The sequence below is a fragment of the Colossoma macropomum genome, unplaced genomic scaffold (assembly GCF_904425465.1).
Source record: "Colossoma macropomum unplaced genomic scaffold, Colossoma_macropomum, whole genome shotgun sequence".
Classification (NCBI taxonomy): domain Eukaryota; kingdom Metazoa; phylum Chordata; class Actinopteri; order Characiformes; family Serrasalmidae; genus Colossoma; species Colossoma macropomum.
In genome coordinates, this window is record NW_023494794.1 from 15153050 (window position 1) to 15170499 (window position 17450).

The following is a 17450-nucleotide window of genomic DNA, read 5'->3' on the forward strand; positions in this document are numbered from 1 at the left end:
TTCCTTCGAGAGCTCCACCACATCTTTTCAACGAACTGCTAAAACAGCTCAACAGCTTTGGGTGAGAACGCTAACTGATCATTCTGTTACGTCCGCTAACAGACGCCCACATTGGCTAGCATCGTTCTGAGAGATGGGGGGAAGGAGGACCATTCTTGTTTAGAAAACGAGAAAAGCAATCTCTATGATAATGCTAATTTTTGTGTTATTTTAGTCTGTGTTAGCACTAAGCTAACGGCAATTCATGAACATTCTTTTGGGCGTTCTAGATAGAATTAGCATATATTTGAGCTTGTATGTATCAGTGTTACAGTGACTCTTTCAGTAAGGAGTCCTGCCTAGAGCTGCTGCCGCTGTTTTCCACTCCTAACAACTAACCAACACCTGCTTAGACTACGACTCGTAATCTTTCAGGACCAGAGTGACTTTTTTTGTTGTTGTTTTTGTTTTTTTCCCTTTTTATTGTCCATTGGACATTTAACCAAAGCTTAATGAAATCAACCAAAAAAACACATTTTAATTCACAGAAATCATTCTTCTGAAGATCTAGAAGGCCCTAAGGGTTCCTCCCAATACTGTGTATTACCGGTGTGCTATATGTGTATGAAGTGTGTTTTTGTTGGTTTCTTTGTAGAACATGTCTCAGCCGGAGGTCAAGGACCCATGGAACCTCTCCAATGATGAGTTCTACTACCCCAAACAGCAGGGGCTTAGGGGCACTTTCGGGGGCAACATCATCCAGGTAGGGCGACGGAACACTCCATACAAAAACACTGCCATTTTTTATATCAACATCTTACGGAGCCCATATCATGGAAAACTGAATTTCATGTAGTACATAAACACTTAAAGTTTCTAATGTACTGTTTACTTCCCAGCCGAAAATAAAGTCCGTTGTGAATTAATCATATGTGATGTCACAAGCGCTGTTTAGCATAGCCTGTTTTGTGTACAGCAATCTAGCCACACCCATTCACCCTACAGCATTTCAGACCAGCCCATTCATCAGTTTAGCCCCACCCTTTCAGTTTATAGCAGTTTAGCCCCACCATTCAGCTACAGCAGTTTAGCCCCACCCTTTCAGTTTATAGCACTTTAGCCCCACCCATTTAGCCTACAGCAGTTTAGCCCCACCCTTTCAGTTTATAGCACTTTAGCCCCACCCATTTAGCCTACAGCAGTTTAGCCCCACCCTTTCAGTTTATAGCACTTTAGCCCCACCCATTTAGCCTTCAGCAGTTTAGCCCCACCCATTCAGCCTACAGCAGTTTAGCCCCACCCATTTAGCCTTCAGCAGTTTAGCCCCATCAGTTCAGCCTATGCCAGTTTAGCTCTGCCTGTTAAGCCTATGCTAGTTTAGCCCTATCCGTTCAGCCTACAGCAGAAAAATGTAGGATATGGGATCTTCTTCGAAACAGACATGAAATTCATGGTTTGTATACCTGAACAATTTAAAACATCTTTCTCTCTCTCCCCATCTCTCTCTCCGTCTCTCTCTCTGTCTGTCTGTCTGTCTCTCCCTCTCTCTCTCTCTCTCTCTCTCTCTCTCTTTCTCTCTAGCACTCTATCCCTGCGGTGGAGTTGAGGCAGCCGTTCTTTCCCACCCACATGGGTCCAATGAAGTTGCGTCAGTTCCATCGGCCCACGCTGAAAAAATACTCGTTCGGCGCTCTGTCCCAGCCGGGCCCGCATTCAGTTCAGCCTCTGCTCAAACACATCAAGAAGAAGGCCAAGGTGAGCATGTTAGGGCTGCGAGTGAGTCACTCTCAGAGGTTTTGTACGGGCAGTAGTGAGGTGGTGCCCTCAAGCGTACGTCTTTAGTACCTTTAGTTAGGGAGCACAATTGGACCTTAAGGTCTACGTTGAAGGCACTTTTACATTGTTCGTATTTTAAACCCTTTTTTCTCTCTCTTTACCCCCGAATTCCATCTTTGCAACAAGCAGTTATTATTTTTATTATGTAGTAAAACAGTAGAAGCCATATCGCCCCCTACACTTCCTGTAGTGTATTACAGTCTGTCAGAACGACTGTGTGGATAATATGAACATTATAGAGCACTTTTTTAAAAGTATGCAACACTTCAGCATTAAAAAATCATTTATGTGTCACGTCATTGACTTTACAGAGTAGTTGCTGCAGCTCTGCTGTGTGTAAAACAGTCTTTCTTTCTAACTTTCTTTCTCAGATGCGAGAGCAGGAGCGACAGGCCTCCGGTGGCGGTGATATGTTCTTCATGCGTACGGCTCAGGATCTAACGGGTAAAGATGGAGATTTGATCCTGGCTGAATATAGTGAGGAATACCCTCCTCTGATGATGCAGGTCGGCATGGCAACCAAGATCAAGAACTACTACAAAAGAGTGAGTTTAATCATTGATCAATCAGTTTCTTGGTTGTTGTGCAGATAACATTTGTTTGTTAGAGTAGATTTTTCTTCAGCATAAGAACATATTTTACTTCAGCTCAAAGGCGCATTTTATCTCAGCTAAATTATATTTTAACTGAATTATATATTTTACCCTACACTGTAAAAAGTGGCTTGTCAGATCTACTTTAATGAACGATCCTTTTAATCAGTGTGGGTGTTTTTTGTTTTTTTTGTTTTTTTTTACAGTGTAGCTGCATCTTTTGCCTCAGCTAAGCAACAAACAGCGTGTCCCAAAAAAATTGACATCATTTCAGATGTGAATATCTGAGTAACTACATGTCCTGGGCAAACGAGATTAAGTAGACTTCATGTTGAACAATACAAGATTTATTTATCAAATGGGATGCAGATTTTATAACCGATTTCACAGCTTCACAAAGGTAATATCTTCCGATACTGGTGGTCGTCCAGACCCCTTTGTCCTGCACAGACAGCCTTCCTCTTTGAATTTTTGTGCTGTGTCCAAATCTGCTTTCCAGTTGGTGCATTTTTATTGAATTATCTCGAAAATGCTGCTGCACACTCTCGTTTGACTGTGTTCGAGCATATTCTAACACACAAAATGCCTTTTCATTTCTAGTGAACGCCGTTCTTCAACCAGAAAAAAAAATTAAAAATTAAACTTGGTTAGTTTTTACACGTTTGAGATCATTTGAGGGAGAATTGGCTGTTATTAGATTAGATTATGATGTCAGTTTTTTGTGGGACACCCTGTATTACAGCGGAAACATGTTTTGCTTTGTCTAAGTAATGTTTTACTGCCAGCTAAGCAACATATTTTACCACTAGCTAAACATGTTGTACCTCAGAGAAGTGACATTGTACCTTTAGCTAACGTTTTAACTCAGCTAAATATCATATTTCAGCTCAGCTTAGTGACATATTTTACATTGGGGGAAAATGACATTTTACCTCAACTAAACGACATATTTTACTCAGCTGATGATTTACATTAGCTAAGTGACATTTTACCTCAACTAAGCCACGTTTTTTACTTAAACATATTTTATGTCAGCTAAATGACATTTTACTTCAGCCAAGGGACATATTTTTACTTTATATTAGAGACATATTTAACCTCAGACACGTAATACAGTTTACCTCAGTTATTGACATTTTTTTTTTGCAGCTAAATTACATGTTACCTCAGCTAAATGGCATTTCACCTCAGCTAGGTGACATTTTACTAAACTGACATTTAACCTCAGCTAAGAGACATATATTATACCTCAACTAAGCAACATATTTTATCTCAGCCAAGTAACACGTATTTAGCATATTTGTCATTTTAAATGGCAGTTTTTATCTCTACTTAGTGACATTTTTCCTTAACTAAGTGACATATTTAACCTCAACTAAGCAACATGTTTCACTTCAGTTATGTGACACATTTTACCTCAGCTAAAAGACATACTTTACTCAGCCGATGTTTTACATCAGCTAAAGTAACACATTTTACCTCAGATATGTGACATTTGCAGCTAAATTACATATTTTTCCTTGGCTAAATGGAATTTTATCTCAACGAAGTGACATTTTTACTCCACTGACATTTTAACTCAGCTAAGAAATGTTTTTCCTCAACTAAGTTACAGATTTTTAATCCCAACTAAACGATATCTTTTATCTCATCTAAGTGACACATTTTATCTCAGTTAAATTACATATTTTACATTAGCTGAATAACATTTTACCTGAGCTGAGCAATATATTTCGCCCTGGTCAAATTACTCATTTTTCCTCTGGATGATTCATGATTCATTTTGGATTAATTTACTAAATTCAGTTATGTTGATTGTTTTTGGGGTTGTGTTTCTCTGTGCCTCTGTAGAAGCCAGGTAAAGATCCAGGTGCTCCGGACTGTAAATATGGAGAAACGGTGTACTGCCATACCTCACCTTTCCTGGGCTCACTCCACCCTGGACAGCTACTACAGGTAAAAAACACACACATCTACACTTAAATTCTTAATGTGTCCTTTAATTACTGTGTTTGTAATTAATTTTATAGCTTTCTTACGTGTTGGATATTTAATTTTATTTTTATTTTCCCAGTTTTGGTTAATTAAAGCCGCTATGAACAAAGAATATATTTTTGCTGTTGTGCTATTTGTTGTTGCTGTTATTAAATTAATTATTTCTGTGCTTGTTTGTTAGGCGTTCGAGAATAACCTGTTCCGGACTCCGATCTACCTGCACAAGATGCCGGAGACAGATTTCCTGATCATCCGCACCAGGCAGGGCTACTTTATCCGGGAGGTCTTAGACATATTTGTGGTTGGGCAGGAGTGCCCGCTGTACGAGGTGCCAGGACCCAACTCCAAACGCGCCAACACACACATACGAGACTTCCTACAGGTAACACACACTCCCACTCACACACACACACACAGATTTCCAGATATGTAATAGTTTTATGATGAGAGTGATGAACAGAAATGAAGTTATGACTGGATTTTTTTATCTAGTTTTGCATCTTGGTTTGTTACAAAAACATTTATTTCACAAATTTATTTCTTCCCGCTTTAATACATAAACGACTCACAAAACATCATAAAATATTTCATCAAAAGTTGTTCAGTGCACAAAATTATTATTGAGGTGGAATCTTTATCATTTAATGTGCTGAAGGTTTTTTGTGTCTGTCTGTAGGTGTTTATATACAGATTGTTCTGGAAGAGTAAGGATCGTCCGAGACGTATCCGGATGGAGGATATAAAAAAAGCTTTTCCATCTCACTCGGAGAGCAGCATCCGCAAACGGCTCAAACTCTGCGCAGACTTTAAACGCACAGGTAAACGCACACATATATACACTCATACATACACACACATTTGTCTTTACGTTACTTAGGAGGACACTCACTGATTACTATTGTGTTTTGCATTTTTAATTTTTTCAAAAAAGATGAATTTATGGTGAAACAGCATTTGTGATGAGGACCAGCAAAATGTGGTGATGTACTACTATATGTACTAGAGAAGGACACGTGGTCCACACAGTGTTGGGGATAGCAGGACAAGTACACAAACATACCCATCCATGCTTTTCTCTGTCTGATGTTGTGTATTATATAGTTTTGTGTTATATTGTACTGCTTTGTAATGTAACCACCAATATAACTAATGATTTAAACAGGACAGGAAGGCGAGGAGAAACTGTGTGTGTGTGTGTGTGTGTGTGTGTGTGTGTGTGTGTGTGTGTGTGTGTGTTAGACAGGGCAGATCAGAGAGACAGGAAGCACTTCTATTATAGCTGGTACTGGGAAGGTACGGGAAGTTCAGGTGACTCTTACTGTTGATTCTCAGGCTGGCCGGCCTGAATCATCGGAGTTCCCCAGTATTGATTCATTATTGATTCATTATGTTCGTTTCCCTTATTTTGTATTTGAAAGCTTTGAGGAAAATATCGAATTGTGATTTTTCTAGTAGTAGCTGCGTTCCAAAGTCCAGGCTGCATTTCTCGGCCGCTGCATCATATCAGGCCGTTCCTGATGATGTGAAGGACCCTAGAGGGGTCTAGAAATGCAGCCTACATTTGGAGTGATTTCAAGGACGCATCAGATGTATCATTCCCGGCCTTCAGTTAACCACAATTCTTTGTGTACGATCGGCGCGAAGAAAAAAAACAGCAGCATGAAAATGGTGGAAAGCAAAGCCGTTGGAGCAGAGCTTGTTTTAAAATACAAGTTGTTCACGTCCTTGACTTTGTCTTCGTTACCTTATAAAGTGTAAAATGACTGATTGATTAAAGAATTCGTCCATAAATTGTATTTTATTTAGAAGTATTTGTATGTAGTTTATCATACTACTTAAGAACATCTCCTCCAGTTCTGTGAAGAAATGGAAAGCAACAAACTCAATGCAGCGGCTCCATTTTCCCTCACCAGTTCACTCACACGTTTCTCACCGCTCTGGCGAAGTCACCACGCAGCCTCGTTAGGGCTGCTCCATTTGTGTGACCAATAGGCTACTAAGGAGGAGTTTTCATAGGACAGTCCTACCGAGGACCTGCACTACCTCGGCTGCAGCCTCAGCTTTGGAACGCTATTAAATTGCGATTATTATCTATAAGGTACAAGCTTCAGGCCACTTTTGTTTTTTGTTTGTTTGTTTGTTTGTTTTGGCCTAGAAGTTTAAAATATCCACTCTTTCTGGCTTGAAGTTTGAACCCTGAATGAAGTGCACCAAACTGCCTGTAAGCTGTGGTTGTGATGTCACAACACATAAAGGTTTGGCTGCCTCTGCTTGGTCTAACTCATCTACAGGCAGTTCACATGTTTTGTGTCATCAGGTTAAATTTCCACTCTTCAAACTTCAGACAGTGTGGGCGCTTTTGACAATGTAGGCTGTAATTAAAAAACAAATTGCAGCTTCTGCAATTTGTGAATTACACTGGAAACATCAAATGTGCGCATCAAGTCAAAATGTAAACAAACCACTGGCCGATTAAAAAATAGCTGTTCATCTGTAGCTGTAGTCTAAATAACAGTTACAGTAGCCTTTTAGCGCCTCCTGGTGTTGGTCAACTCAGCTAACTAGCTGTCCTTATCAATCAGTGACACAAAACAAACAGCACTCTGACTCTCCAAATCGGGGCCGTGGAGATCCTCGGTTCTCAAGGGTCGAGTTTCTCCTCGTACATTTTGAGGTGCGAAAGGCAGAGCAACACGAGCGTTTTGGTTTTGTTGTCTCTCGCTGACGTGTTGCTGGGATGCAGTGTTGGAGACCTATTTAAAACTGTTTTAAACAAAAACATGTTTTAATTAAAGCAGGAGAAAATAGAAAACTACTGAACAGTAGTTGTGAGATTTAGCTCTAAAAGTCACGTCATGTCAGCGTAACTTTAAGGCTGAACGCAGGCAGGAGTTTAGTGTATTCAGTTGGAGTTTATTAGTGTTTTGAAGTTTTACATTTAAATAATCTCTCGCTATCTTATACTCTTTCTCTCTCACTCTCTCTTTGCCTTCTCTCTTTCTGTTTTCTCTCGTTCTCTGTCTGTTTGCTCTCTCTTCACTCTCTCTTCATTCTCTTTCTCTGTTTGCTTTCTAACCTCCCTCTCTTTATTCTCTCTCTATTCACTGCATCTCTTTCTGTTCTCTGTTTTCTCCCCTTTTCTCTTTCTGTTCTCCCTCTCTCTTTACTCTGTCTTTTATTCTCTCTCTCTCTCTCTCTCTCTCCTCTCTCTCTCTCTCTCTCTGTGATAGGTATGGACTCTAACTGGTGGGTTTTAAAGCCTGATTTCAGGCTGCCCACAGAAGAGGAGATCAGAGCTGTGGTTTCTCCTGAGCAGTGCTGCGCTTATTACAGCATGCTGGTGGCAGAACAACGGCTGAAGGTACACTGTCACATACATACAGACGTGAAAAATATTAATCTGTTAGTGGAACGATTTGTTATAAAAACATCATTTTAGTGTTCGCTTTGTGAAATATGCAGAATTTATTATTTCCTTTTCGTAATAATGCAGATTCCCCACAAGGGGGCACTGTCAGCACTCGGGTAACATTTAAGGAGTCCGCACATGAACCCACACCAGCAGGATTTTTCATGTGCTCACTGTCACAGATTTCAGAGTAGTTTATTAGTAGTTTAAAAGTGAGGCTCAGTGTTATTTAACATCAGAATTTTAACCTGTTAATTCTGAACAGGGATGCAGGTTAAAGCAGCGTTTCACATGTTCACCTGCACTGAAAACAGTAAACATTTCTTCATGTCTTTAAGTAGATCAGGTCCACGTTGTGCTCAGAACAATGTGCTGTTATATAATTTATAATTGTAATGGTAAAATATCGTCCTTTTGTCCTCCTGTAACACACACACTCTCCCACTCTCTGCTGATGTGTGTGTGTTTGTGTCTCAGGACGCCGGTTACGGTGAGAAGTCTTTCTTTGCTCCAGAGGAAGAAAACGAGGAGGAGTTCCAGATGAAGATCGATGACGAGGTCAGTGTATGATCCTGTCACAACAACACCATTTCTGAAGTACAGTAATCTAACCGTGCCAAGTTACAATGAACTGATGTACTGAATTACAGTAATGTACTGAATAATGTGGCTGTCCCATATACCATTTTTTGGGCTCCGGAGCTTTGGCAGTAATCAGCGGCGAATATTCAGAGCTTCGCCCCACGGAGGTTGTTCAGAAATCCGTGCTCAAAATCCGAATCTCCAGGCTCGCTGCTTCCCTCGCTAGAGCTCTGCGGCACTTACAGCACAGCTTCGCTCCCTCTATCAGGCCTGCTAGCCTCTCATGATGGCGGGCTGCTGGGGTAACAGCACAGTGCATGCACGGGTTAACCAGCGCTTCACGGAGGGGGTCTAACTCGAGGTTTGAAGGGCGACATCGCAGCCCTAGTGAGAATCCAGTATGGGGGTCGCTGTTTGCAGCCACACTGGGAACGCATGCTGTTTAGCACCACGTTAACATGATGTTCACTGCTGTGAGTGAGCGGGATGTCAGGCGCCCGAGCTGAGATGGTTTATATTTCCACATTTTCACCAGGTGAATAAAAAGTAAGCTGTAAGGAGTTCAGTTTATTAAAGAGAAGAGATGTTTATATTGGGCTGTTTTAGGTTCATTCGAATGAGGACTTTTATGATGAAGAGCCTGAATGTGGTTAAAGTGGTGGGTTTTCCAAAGTAGAGCAGAGGGCTGTGTTTTTAGCTTTCAGTGCTGGAGAGGCTGTGTTTCTTCTCGCTGTTTTCAGCAAATTAAAAATAAAGCTGCATTATAGACCGTAACCTCGAGTCGTCTTAGTTTCTCCTGAGAAACCCGAACAGTACAGTAGTTTGCAGTTTGCCTTTACTGAAAAAAAAAAGAATCCCAAAATTAAAAAGCAAATGCCTGCCCTACGAACGAATATCTGAATGTTCGAATATTTGGGTCCAACCCTACTGAATACTAAAATGAGTACCGAACTAATAGTAATGAATTATGATGTTCTAGAGGCTCATTTATGCTCTCTTTATCTACGAAAATAATACTTTATTCGTCTCTTTCGTGGATGGCATGGATGTTAAGCAGTACATCCACTAGAGGGCAGTCCAGAGTCAAAAGTTTCTGACCGCAACAAACATAGTGACGGTGGAGGAGATTGTAATAACGTACAATCTACGAAAGAGACAGCATTGTAGATGGCGGTGGACTGTGAGGCCATTAAATACTTGACAACATGGACAGAGAATTATTTTCACTTGTATTACCGTAAATGACTCTGGTTGTGTCTTACTTGCGCTATTAGCTACTCTGCGCCCACAAGTATGGAATTGAGTTATATTATAATTACATAACTTATATTATTGTCACATTGTCCTGAATTACAGTAATCTCAGAGCAGTGAATTATAAAAAATGTGATAATCTAACAGAGTACTGACATTGCAGTAAATAACAGTATTGAGGTACAGTTATCACAAGGGTACTGGATTACAGTACTCCAAGTACTGGATTGTTATAAATGCATTAATCTAAAGAAGAACTGAATTATAGTAATGCTACAGTACTAAATCAATATAATCTAACGTACTGAATTACTGATTTTCATATTTTGTTATGTGTATTTTTGTGTTTGTGTAGGTGCGTACGGCTCCATGGAACACCACTCGTGCATTTATCGCAGCAATGAAGGGGAAATGTCTGCTGGAGGTCACGGGGGTCGCGGACCCCACCGGCTGTGGAGAGGGCTTCAGTTACGTTAAAGTACCAAACAAACCCACTCAGCAGAAGGTGCACACCCAAACCTGTTCACACAAACACATACACATATAGATCTCTTATAAATGCTCTTCAGATCCTACATAGAACCGCCAAATATTTACCGTAGGTTACATATAGGTTCTCTGTAGATCTCTATAAATTAACATCCAAAGATCACGTATAGATTCCCTATAGATTATCCTCATACTCTGCATAGAACCCCACAGATGAGTGATGTTACTGAAAGAGATTTTAAGATGTGTGCATAAGTGTTTATGCGAATGAAGAGTATTCTTGATAGCAGTTGAATGTGTTTAAATTATACCCAATGTACAATTAAATTGTAATTAAAGCAGCACTCTGTGATATATTTTGTTAAAACTAAAAGAACTAGCGTTACTGAGTATGGCGAAAAATTAACACACTAAAATATGGTGAGTGTGCATCACTGTGAGTAACCCTGTAATGCCTGAAATAATCATTTAAGAATCAAAAGTAATGGGACAGAGTTTTTCAGACCACGTCATGCGTCTTTACATATAAACATCACGCTCACAAAGAAGGTCTGGCTCAATGTTTAGGTGTCAAATGATCTAAAAATTAACATTATACTGATAAAGATATGATGACAGTAGAAGATAATTCACTCACATCCTCAGAAAAGTCCTTCACCAAGATTAGACACCAAGATTAGTTCTCTTTAAATCCTTTTTCAATGCACTCACAAGAGTTAAATTCACCTGCCTGTGGGGGTCCGAAGCACCACTGACGATAGAAAATGTTTCTCTGCACGTACTTGCAATTACATATTACTACCAGGAAGGTTTCCAAATCCCTAAATACTACATAATGTTGCTTTATATACATATTTAAATATAAAGTAATAGCATAAAATGCTTTCAGTTAAAAGTCAATTAATGATTAGTTACAATATTTAAAGTATAAAATATAAAAAAGCCACATGCAAATTTTTCAGTTCTTTCTAGTTTGTAAATAATGACAGATAACAGTGTGTTTAAGTACTCTTGTGTGTATGTTTATCAGGATGAGCGTGAGCCTCAGCCTGTGAAGAAGACGGTTACAGGGACGGACGCTGATCTGAGACGCCTGTCACTCAAAAACGCCAAACAGCTCCTGCGCAAGTTTGGAGTTCCAGAAGAAGAGGTGATCAATCAGTGTGCTGATCAATACTTACTGATTATGTGTTGCTCCTCCAAAAATTCCTCACATGGATCTCTGAATAAGTGAAACATCTCACTACGCCATCTCACTGGTTGTGTTCGTCTCAGCGTTTATCACTCCTGTTTATGTTTGTGTATGTAAATGTTGATATTTGTGTTTGTTTAGATTAAGAAACTGTCTCGCTGGGAGGTGATAGACGTGGTGAGGACGATGTCCACTGAGCAGGCTCGTTCGGGTGAAGGTCCAATGAGTAAATTCGCCCGTGGCTCACGATTCTCTGTCGCGGAACACCAGGAGAGATATAAGGAGGAGTGCCAGAGGATATTCGACCTGCAGAACAAGTAAGTTAGAGTGTGTGCATGTTGGAAAAAATATATCATAATAATATAGGGATAATAATGTTATTATTATAGACCATGATTTGATGACAGCAGCATCTCATAGCTCCCCCTTCATAGATCCCCTTAGATCAGCCATAGGTCATCCATAGATCTCCCACAGATCCATAGATTCCCGTCAGATTCCCTGTAGATACCGTTAGATAATTCATAGATCACTTGTAGATGTCCAAAGGATTACCTATAGATTCCCTGTAGATCAAACTTAGATCACCTATAGATCACTCACAGATCCTTTCAGATTGCCCATACATCCAGTATAAATTTTCTGTACATCACCCATAGATCCCCTGTAGATCATCCATAAAGCCTCTGCAGATCACAGATTCCTCACAGTTCCAGATCCTTTATAGATGCCCCTAGATAACCCATAGATCCCCTTATAGATCTCTGACATATTCCCCACAGCCCACCCTGAACCACCAGAACCTCCATAGATCCCATAAACCACACTGATCATCTATAGATCACCCTCAGATCCCATATTGAAACCCACAAATCTCCCTCAGATCTCAAAGGACCCCCCCCAACAGATCACCTACTGATTTTCATTGGATCAGCCACCATATGTTTGAATTAATGATAACTCATTAATTAATGATAACACATTATAGTTTATGAGAGTAACTAAAGGACTTTCTTTCTCTTTTTTGTTTATAAATGTGTCAAATGTTGTTTGTTGTTGTTTATAACATTTATAAACATCTCTCTCTCTATCTCTCTCACTCTCTCTCTCAGGGTGCTGGAGTCTACTGAGGTGTTGTCGACGGACACAGACAGCAGTTCTGCGGAGGACAGTGATTTTGAGGAGATGGGGAAGAACATTGAGAACATGCTGCAGAACAAAAAGACAAGTTCCCAGCTGAGCCGGGAGAGAGAGGAGGAGGAGCGAAAGGAGCTTCAGCGCATGCTTCTGGGGGAGGACGGGTCAGACCGGGACAAGAGCCGCAAGGAGAGACGAAAAGCGTTCTGTAAGACACACAGAGAACGAGAGAGGGAGAGAGAGAGCGTAGGAATGAGACAGAAATCTCCAATAGTCTCAAAAATCATAACAATAGTAAACTAGGCATTATGGATTTATTTTTGCAAAAGGTAGAAACCCTATGCATTCATTTACATTTACAGCACTTAGCAGATGCTCTTATCCAGAGCAACTTACAAGTGCTTTGTTGTCCACCCAGAGAAAGTATCTTTGCTAATTACAGATAGGTTAGAGAGAAAGCCAGTCCTGAGCTCAGATACTGCTAGAAACAAAAGCCCATGTTGATACCCAGAGAAAAAGGAACGGCATTAACACAGCGCATTGTGATACATTTACAAGTGCAGTTACAACAATACATTACAACAAATACTTAACTTAGTGCTCACTTAAGTGCTGTCAGTGCATTCACTGTAGACCCACTCAGCATCTCCTAGACCCTCTATGCATCACTCATAGACCCCTCATACATCACTCATAGACCCCCTATACATAACTCATAGACCCCTTATATATCACTCATAGACACCCTATACATAATTCATAGACCCCCTAGGCATCACTCGTAGACGCCTTATATGTCACTCATAGACCCCTTATACATAATTCATAGACCCCCTAGGCATCATTCATAGACCCCCCATAGCATCCGTTAGCTACGTCTACACAGACTGGCTTTTTCAGAGCTGAAAGATACGAGCTGAAAAAGGCTAGGCTAGTAACGTTAGCTAACAGTAACTTACCATTAGCATCTGTCTGTTTATCTAAAAGACTGGCTGCCTTTCTCTGTGTGCATTTTTTGCCGCATATAATCTACCGTGGCTTTCTGTGCTCAATATGGCTTTAATGTAGTAATGGCGAAATGCTACGTGGTGCACGGTGACGCACCGAAAAGTTGAACAGTTTTCGGAGTCATGGAGCGCCAGGGTATCGACACGCTGTGTTGACGCCGGTGTGCATACCTCCATTAAAACAATGGTGTGCAACGGCCTTTCACCCATAGATCCAGTATATACATCACCTGTAGATCCACTGTGCATCACCCATAAATGTATACAATTTGGACCTATAGAAACATATGCCCATCAGTTAGCATTGTACTAACGAAGTGCCTATGTAATCATACATTACATAGGCACTACATTACTATACATTACTACAAGGGGCAGTACAGACAAAATTCAGGCTTCAAGATGGCTGCAACTGTTTTTATGTTTACAACCTTTAGTAGATGCTCTTATCCAGCGGGATCTGCAAATATGCTTTGATTTTAGCTATGCTAACATACTTTAGTCAATTTTTCACCAAATTATCACTAAAATTCTTAGTTTGTTAAGATTGAGCTGGTTTAGCATGGATTATCAGATTAGTTTGTAGTAATGAATTATTTTGACTGTTTACCTTCACAAATGCCCCTCTGTGTGTTTTTGTTTGTGTGTAGCGAGTGCTCAGTCCACCAGCTCTCATAAAGACGATGACGCATCCTCGGTTACGAGTCTAAACTCCTCGGCGACGGGGCGGAGGCTGAAGATCTACAGAACCTTCCGAGACGAGGACGGTAAAGAATACGTCCGGTGTGAAACGGTCCGTAAACCGGCTGTCATCGACGCTTACTTGCGCATCCGCACCACCAAAGATGACGAGTTCATGTAAGTCTGCTTGCAGAGGGTTTAGTTCTGTGTTTTATGTACAGATGTGTCGTTATAGGCGGTTCTCTTTTGTACTTTGAATGAGTTGATTGTTTTTTAATCACATTAAGTTCACAAACCATATACATTCATGTGAATTACTGAAGAGCCCTTGATGAAACCATCTTTTTTAAGAGTGTAGAAGTAAAAATATTATGATTTGAAAATGCTCAGCAGACTGCAAATCTATTGATGTTTTACCTAAGTACACATACTTAAGTAATTGTAACTAGTTACTAGCCACCTCTGGTCAAATCGCACTCTAATTACATTACCGGACTTTCTCTGCTGAAACCAGTCCAGCTCCAGTAGAGCTTTAGATGAACTGATTCTACATTAAAGGGGAATCCCATCGATGACGTAAACTAACATTCCTCTCGTGTGTGTGTGTGTGGTTGTGTGCAGTCGTAAGTTTGCTCTGTTTGATGAGCAGCACAGGGAGGAGATGAGGAAAGAGCGCAGGAGGATCCAGGAGCAGCTCCGCAGACTCAAACGCAACCAGGAGAAGGACAAGTTCCGCTGTCCACCAGAAAAACGTCCGAAAAAGGCTAAAGAGAGACCCGATCTAAAGGTGCAGCGCCACGGGATCGAAGAAAAAAACAGACACATCATACATACACACAAAAACAGCCTGATTTTAATTTGGATTGTGATGTCACAACCATGAACACATGTCCATATGACCTCTGTCAGCCTACAGCAGTTTAGCCCTGCCCACTCAGCCTAAAACAGCCACTTTTTAATACAAAAAAATAAATGAAACGTTTCATAATTTTATGCCAGCTTTATTTTAACAGTGACACATAGAATATCAAATGAAAAACTGAGAGATTACATGAAATGAGAAATAAAAATTATTTGAATTTCATTGAAGGAAATAAGTATTTGACCCCCTAGTAAAACATCATTTAATACTTGGTGGCAAAACCCTTGTTGGCAAGCACAGCAGTCAGACGTTTCTTGTAGTCTTTTATAAGGTTTGCACTTCAGGAGTAATTTTGGGCCGACTCCTCTCTGCAGATCATCTCCAAATCCTTAAGGTTTTTAGGCATGCATTTGGAAACGCGAAGCTTCAGCTCTCTCCATAGATTTTCTATGGGATTGAGGTCAGGAGACTGACTAGGCCATTCCATGACCTTGATATGCTTCTTATGGAGCCACTCCTTTGTTTCCTTGGCTGTATGTTTTGGGTCGTTGTCGTGCTGGAAGACCCATCCACGACCCATTTTCAGTGCCCTGGCGGAGGCGAGGAGGTTGTCACCCAGGATTTTGCGATACATGGCCCCGTTCATCTTCCCGTCGATGCGGTGAAGTTGGCCTGTGCCCTTAGAAGAAAAACACCCCCAAAACATAATACTTCCACCACCATGCTTGACGGTGGGGATGGTGTTCTTGGGGTCATATTCTGTATTTTTCTTCCTCCAAACACGTCGAGTTGAGTTGAGGCCAAAGAGCTCAATTTTGGTCTCATCTGACCACAGCACCTTCTCCCAGTCTCTCTCGGAGTCATTAATATGTTCATTGGCAAACTTGAGGCGGGCCTGGACGTGAGCCTTCTTGAGCAGAGGAACCTGGCGTGCACTGCAGGATTTTAAACCATTACATCTCACTGTATTACCAATGTTTTTTCTGGAGAGTGTGGTCCCAGCTGCCTTGAGATCATTAACCAGCTCCTCCCGTGTAGTTCTTGGCTGATTTTTAGCCTTTCTCATGATCAGTGAGACTCCACGAGGTGATCTCTTGCATGCAGCTCCAGGCCGAGGTCGATTGACAGTAATGTTGTACTTCTTCCACTTCCGAATAATTGCACCGACAGTTGTCACCTTCTCATCCAGCTTCTTACTTATGGCTTTGTAGCCATTCCAGCCTTGTATAGGTCAACAGTTCTGTCCCTGACATCTTTACACAGCTCTTTAGTCTTGCCCATGGTGGAGATGTTGGAGTGTCACTGAGTCTGTTGGCAGGTGGCCTTTTATACAGGTGACAATTTGGGACAGGTGTCTCTCATGCAGGTAACGACTTCACTGAGATTAGGGTGTGTCAGTGGTCTGTGGGAGCCAGCATTAGTCATGTTTTTTAGGGGATCAAATACTTATTTCCCTCAATGAAATGCAAATTATTTTTTATTTAAATATTATTTAATTTTCTAGATTTTCTTTTTGATATTCCATCTCTCACTGTTAAAATTAAGCTACCATAAAAATCATAGAATGTTTAATTATTTATCAGAGTACAAACTTTCAAAATCAGTGGGGGATCAAATACTTATTTCCTCCACTGTACATGCATCAGTCTCAAAGGCACAGTAATAAAAACAGCTTGTTTAATTCTAAGAGGGTCGAAAATGGTCAGTAAAAAAATAATTTATATAATTTAAATGATATAAATCCCCCTCTACCCTTCTCTCTCCAGCTGAAATGTGGAGCTTGTGGAGCGATCGGTCACATGAGGACGAATAAGTTCTGCCCGCTGTATTATCAGACCAACGCTCCGCCCTCTAACCCTGTCGCCATGACAGAGGAGCAGGAGGAGGAGCTGGAGAAGACTGTTATTCATAACGATAACGAGGAACTCATCAAAGTGGAAGGAACCAAAATCGTACTGGGAAAACAGCTTATAGAGAGGTACATACACACACACACACACACACATTCACACACAAACACAGCCTCGCTGTAGATGTACAGACAGACAGCTGTAAGAGCGTGTGTAAATATGCGTGTATGTATAATGTGTGTGTGTGCGTGTGTGTGTGTGTGTTTAGTGCGGATGAGGTGAGGAGGAAATCTCTGGTGCTGAAGTTCCCCAAACAGCAGCTTCCACCAAAGAAGAAGAGACGTGTTGGCAGCACCATACACTGCGACTACCTGAATGTAAGAGTGTGTGTTTGTACTACTATTCATTATCTACTATGAATTATTCAGTATCTACAGTGAATTATTCCAGACCTACTGTGATTTGTTCAATACCTACTGGAAATGATGCAGTATCCAGTGTGAATTATTCAGTATGTACTACTAGTTATTTAATATTTCCTATGAATTACTCAGTATCTACCATGAATTATTCACTATTCACTGT

General features: G+C 40.7%; 1 protein-coding gene across 3 annotated transcripts in view; it reads left to right on the forward strand.

The window, feature by feature from the left end:
• taf1 (TAF1 RNA polymerase II, TATA box binding protein (TBP)-associated factor) overlaps positions 1-17450 on the forward strand; it is a 42267-nt gene that overhangs the window by 16053 nt on the left and 8764 nt on the right. For all 3 annotated transcript variants that reach the window (XM_036580345.1, XM_036580346.1, XM_036580347.1), the window contains 16 exons: positions 635-742; positions 1561-1734; positions 2187-2360; positions 4260-4364; positions 4585-4785; positions 5080-5221; positions 7634-7764; positions 8290-8370; positions 10003-10152; positions 11167-11286; positions 11470-11645; positions 12441-12673; positions 14123-14330; positions 14775-14940; positions 16782-16993; positions 17134-17242. In XM_036580345.1, the coding sequence (XP_036436238.1) occupies positions 635-742; positions 1561-1734; positions 2187-2360; positions 4260-4364; positions 4585-4785; positions 5080-5221; positions 7634-7764; positions 8290-8370; positions 10003-10152; positions 11167-11286; positions 11470-11645; positions 12441-12673; positions 14123-14330; positions 14775-14940; positions 16782-16993; positions 17134-17242 (2490 nt within the window). The remainder of the gene's footprint in view (positions 1-634; positions 743-1560; positions 1735-2186; positions 2361-4259; positions 4365-4584; positions 4786-5079; positions 5222-7633; positions 7765-8289; positions 8371-10002; positions 10153-11166; positions 11287-11469; positions 11646-12440; positions 12674-14122; positions 14331-14774; positions 14941-16781; positions 16994-17133; positions 17243-17450) is intronic.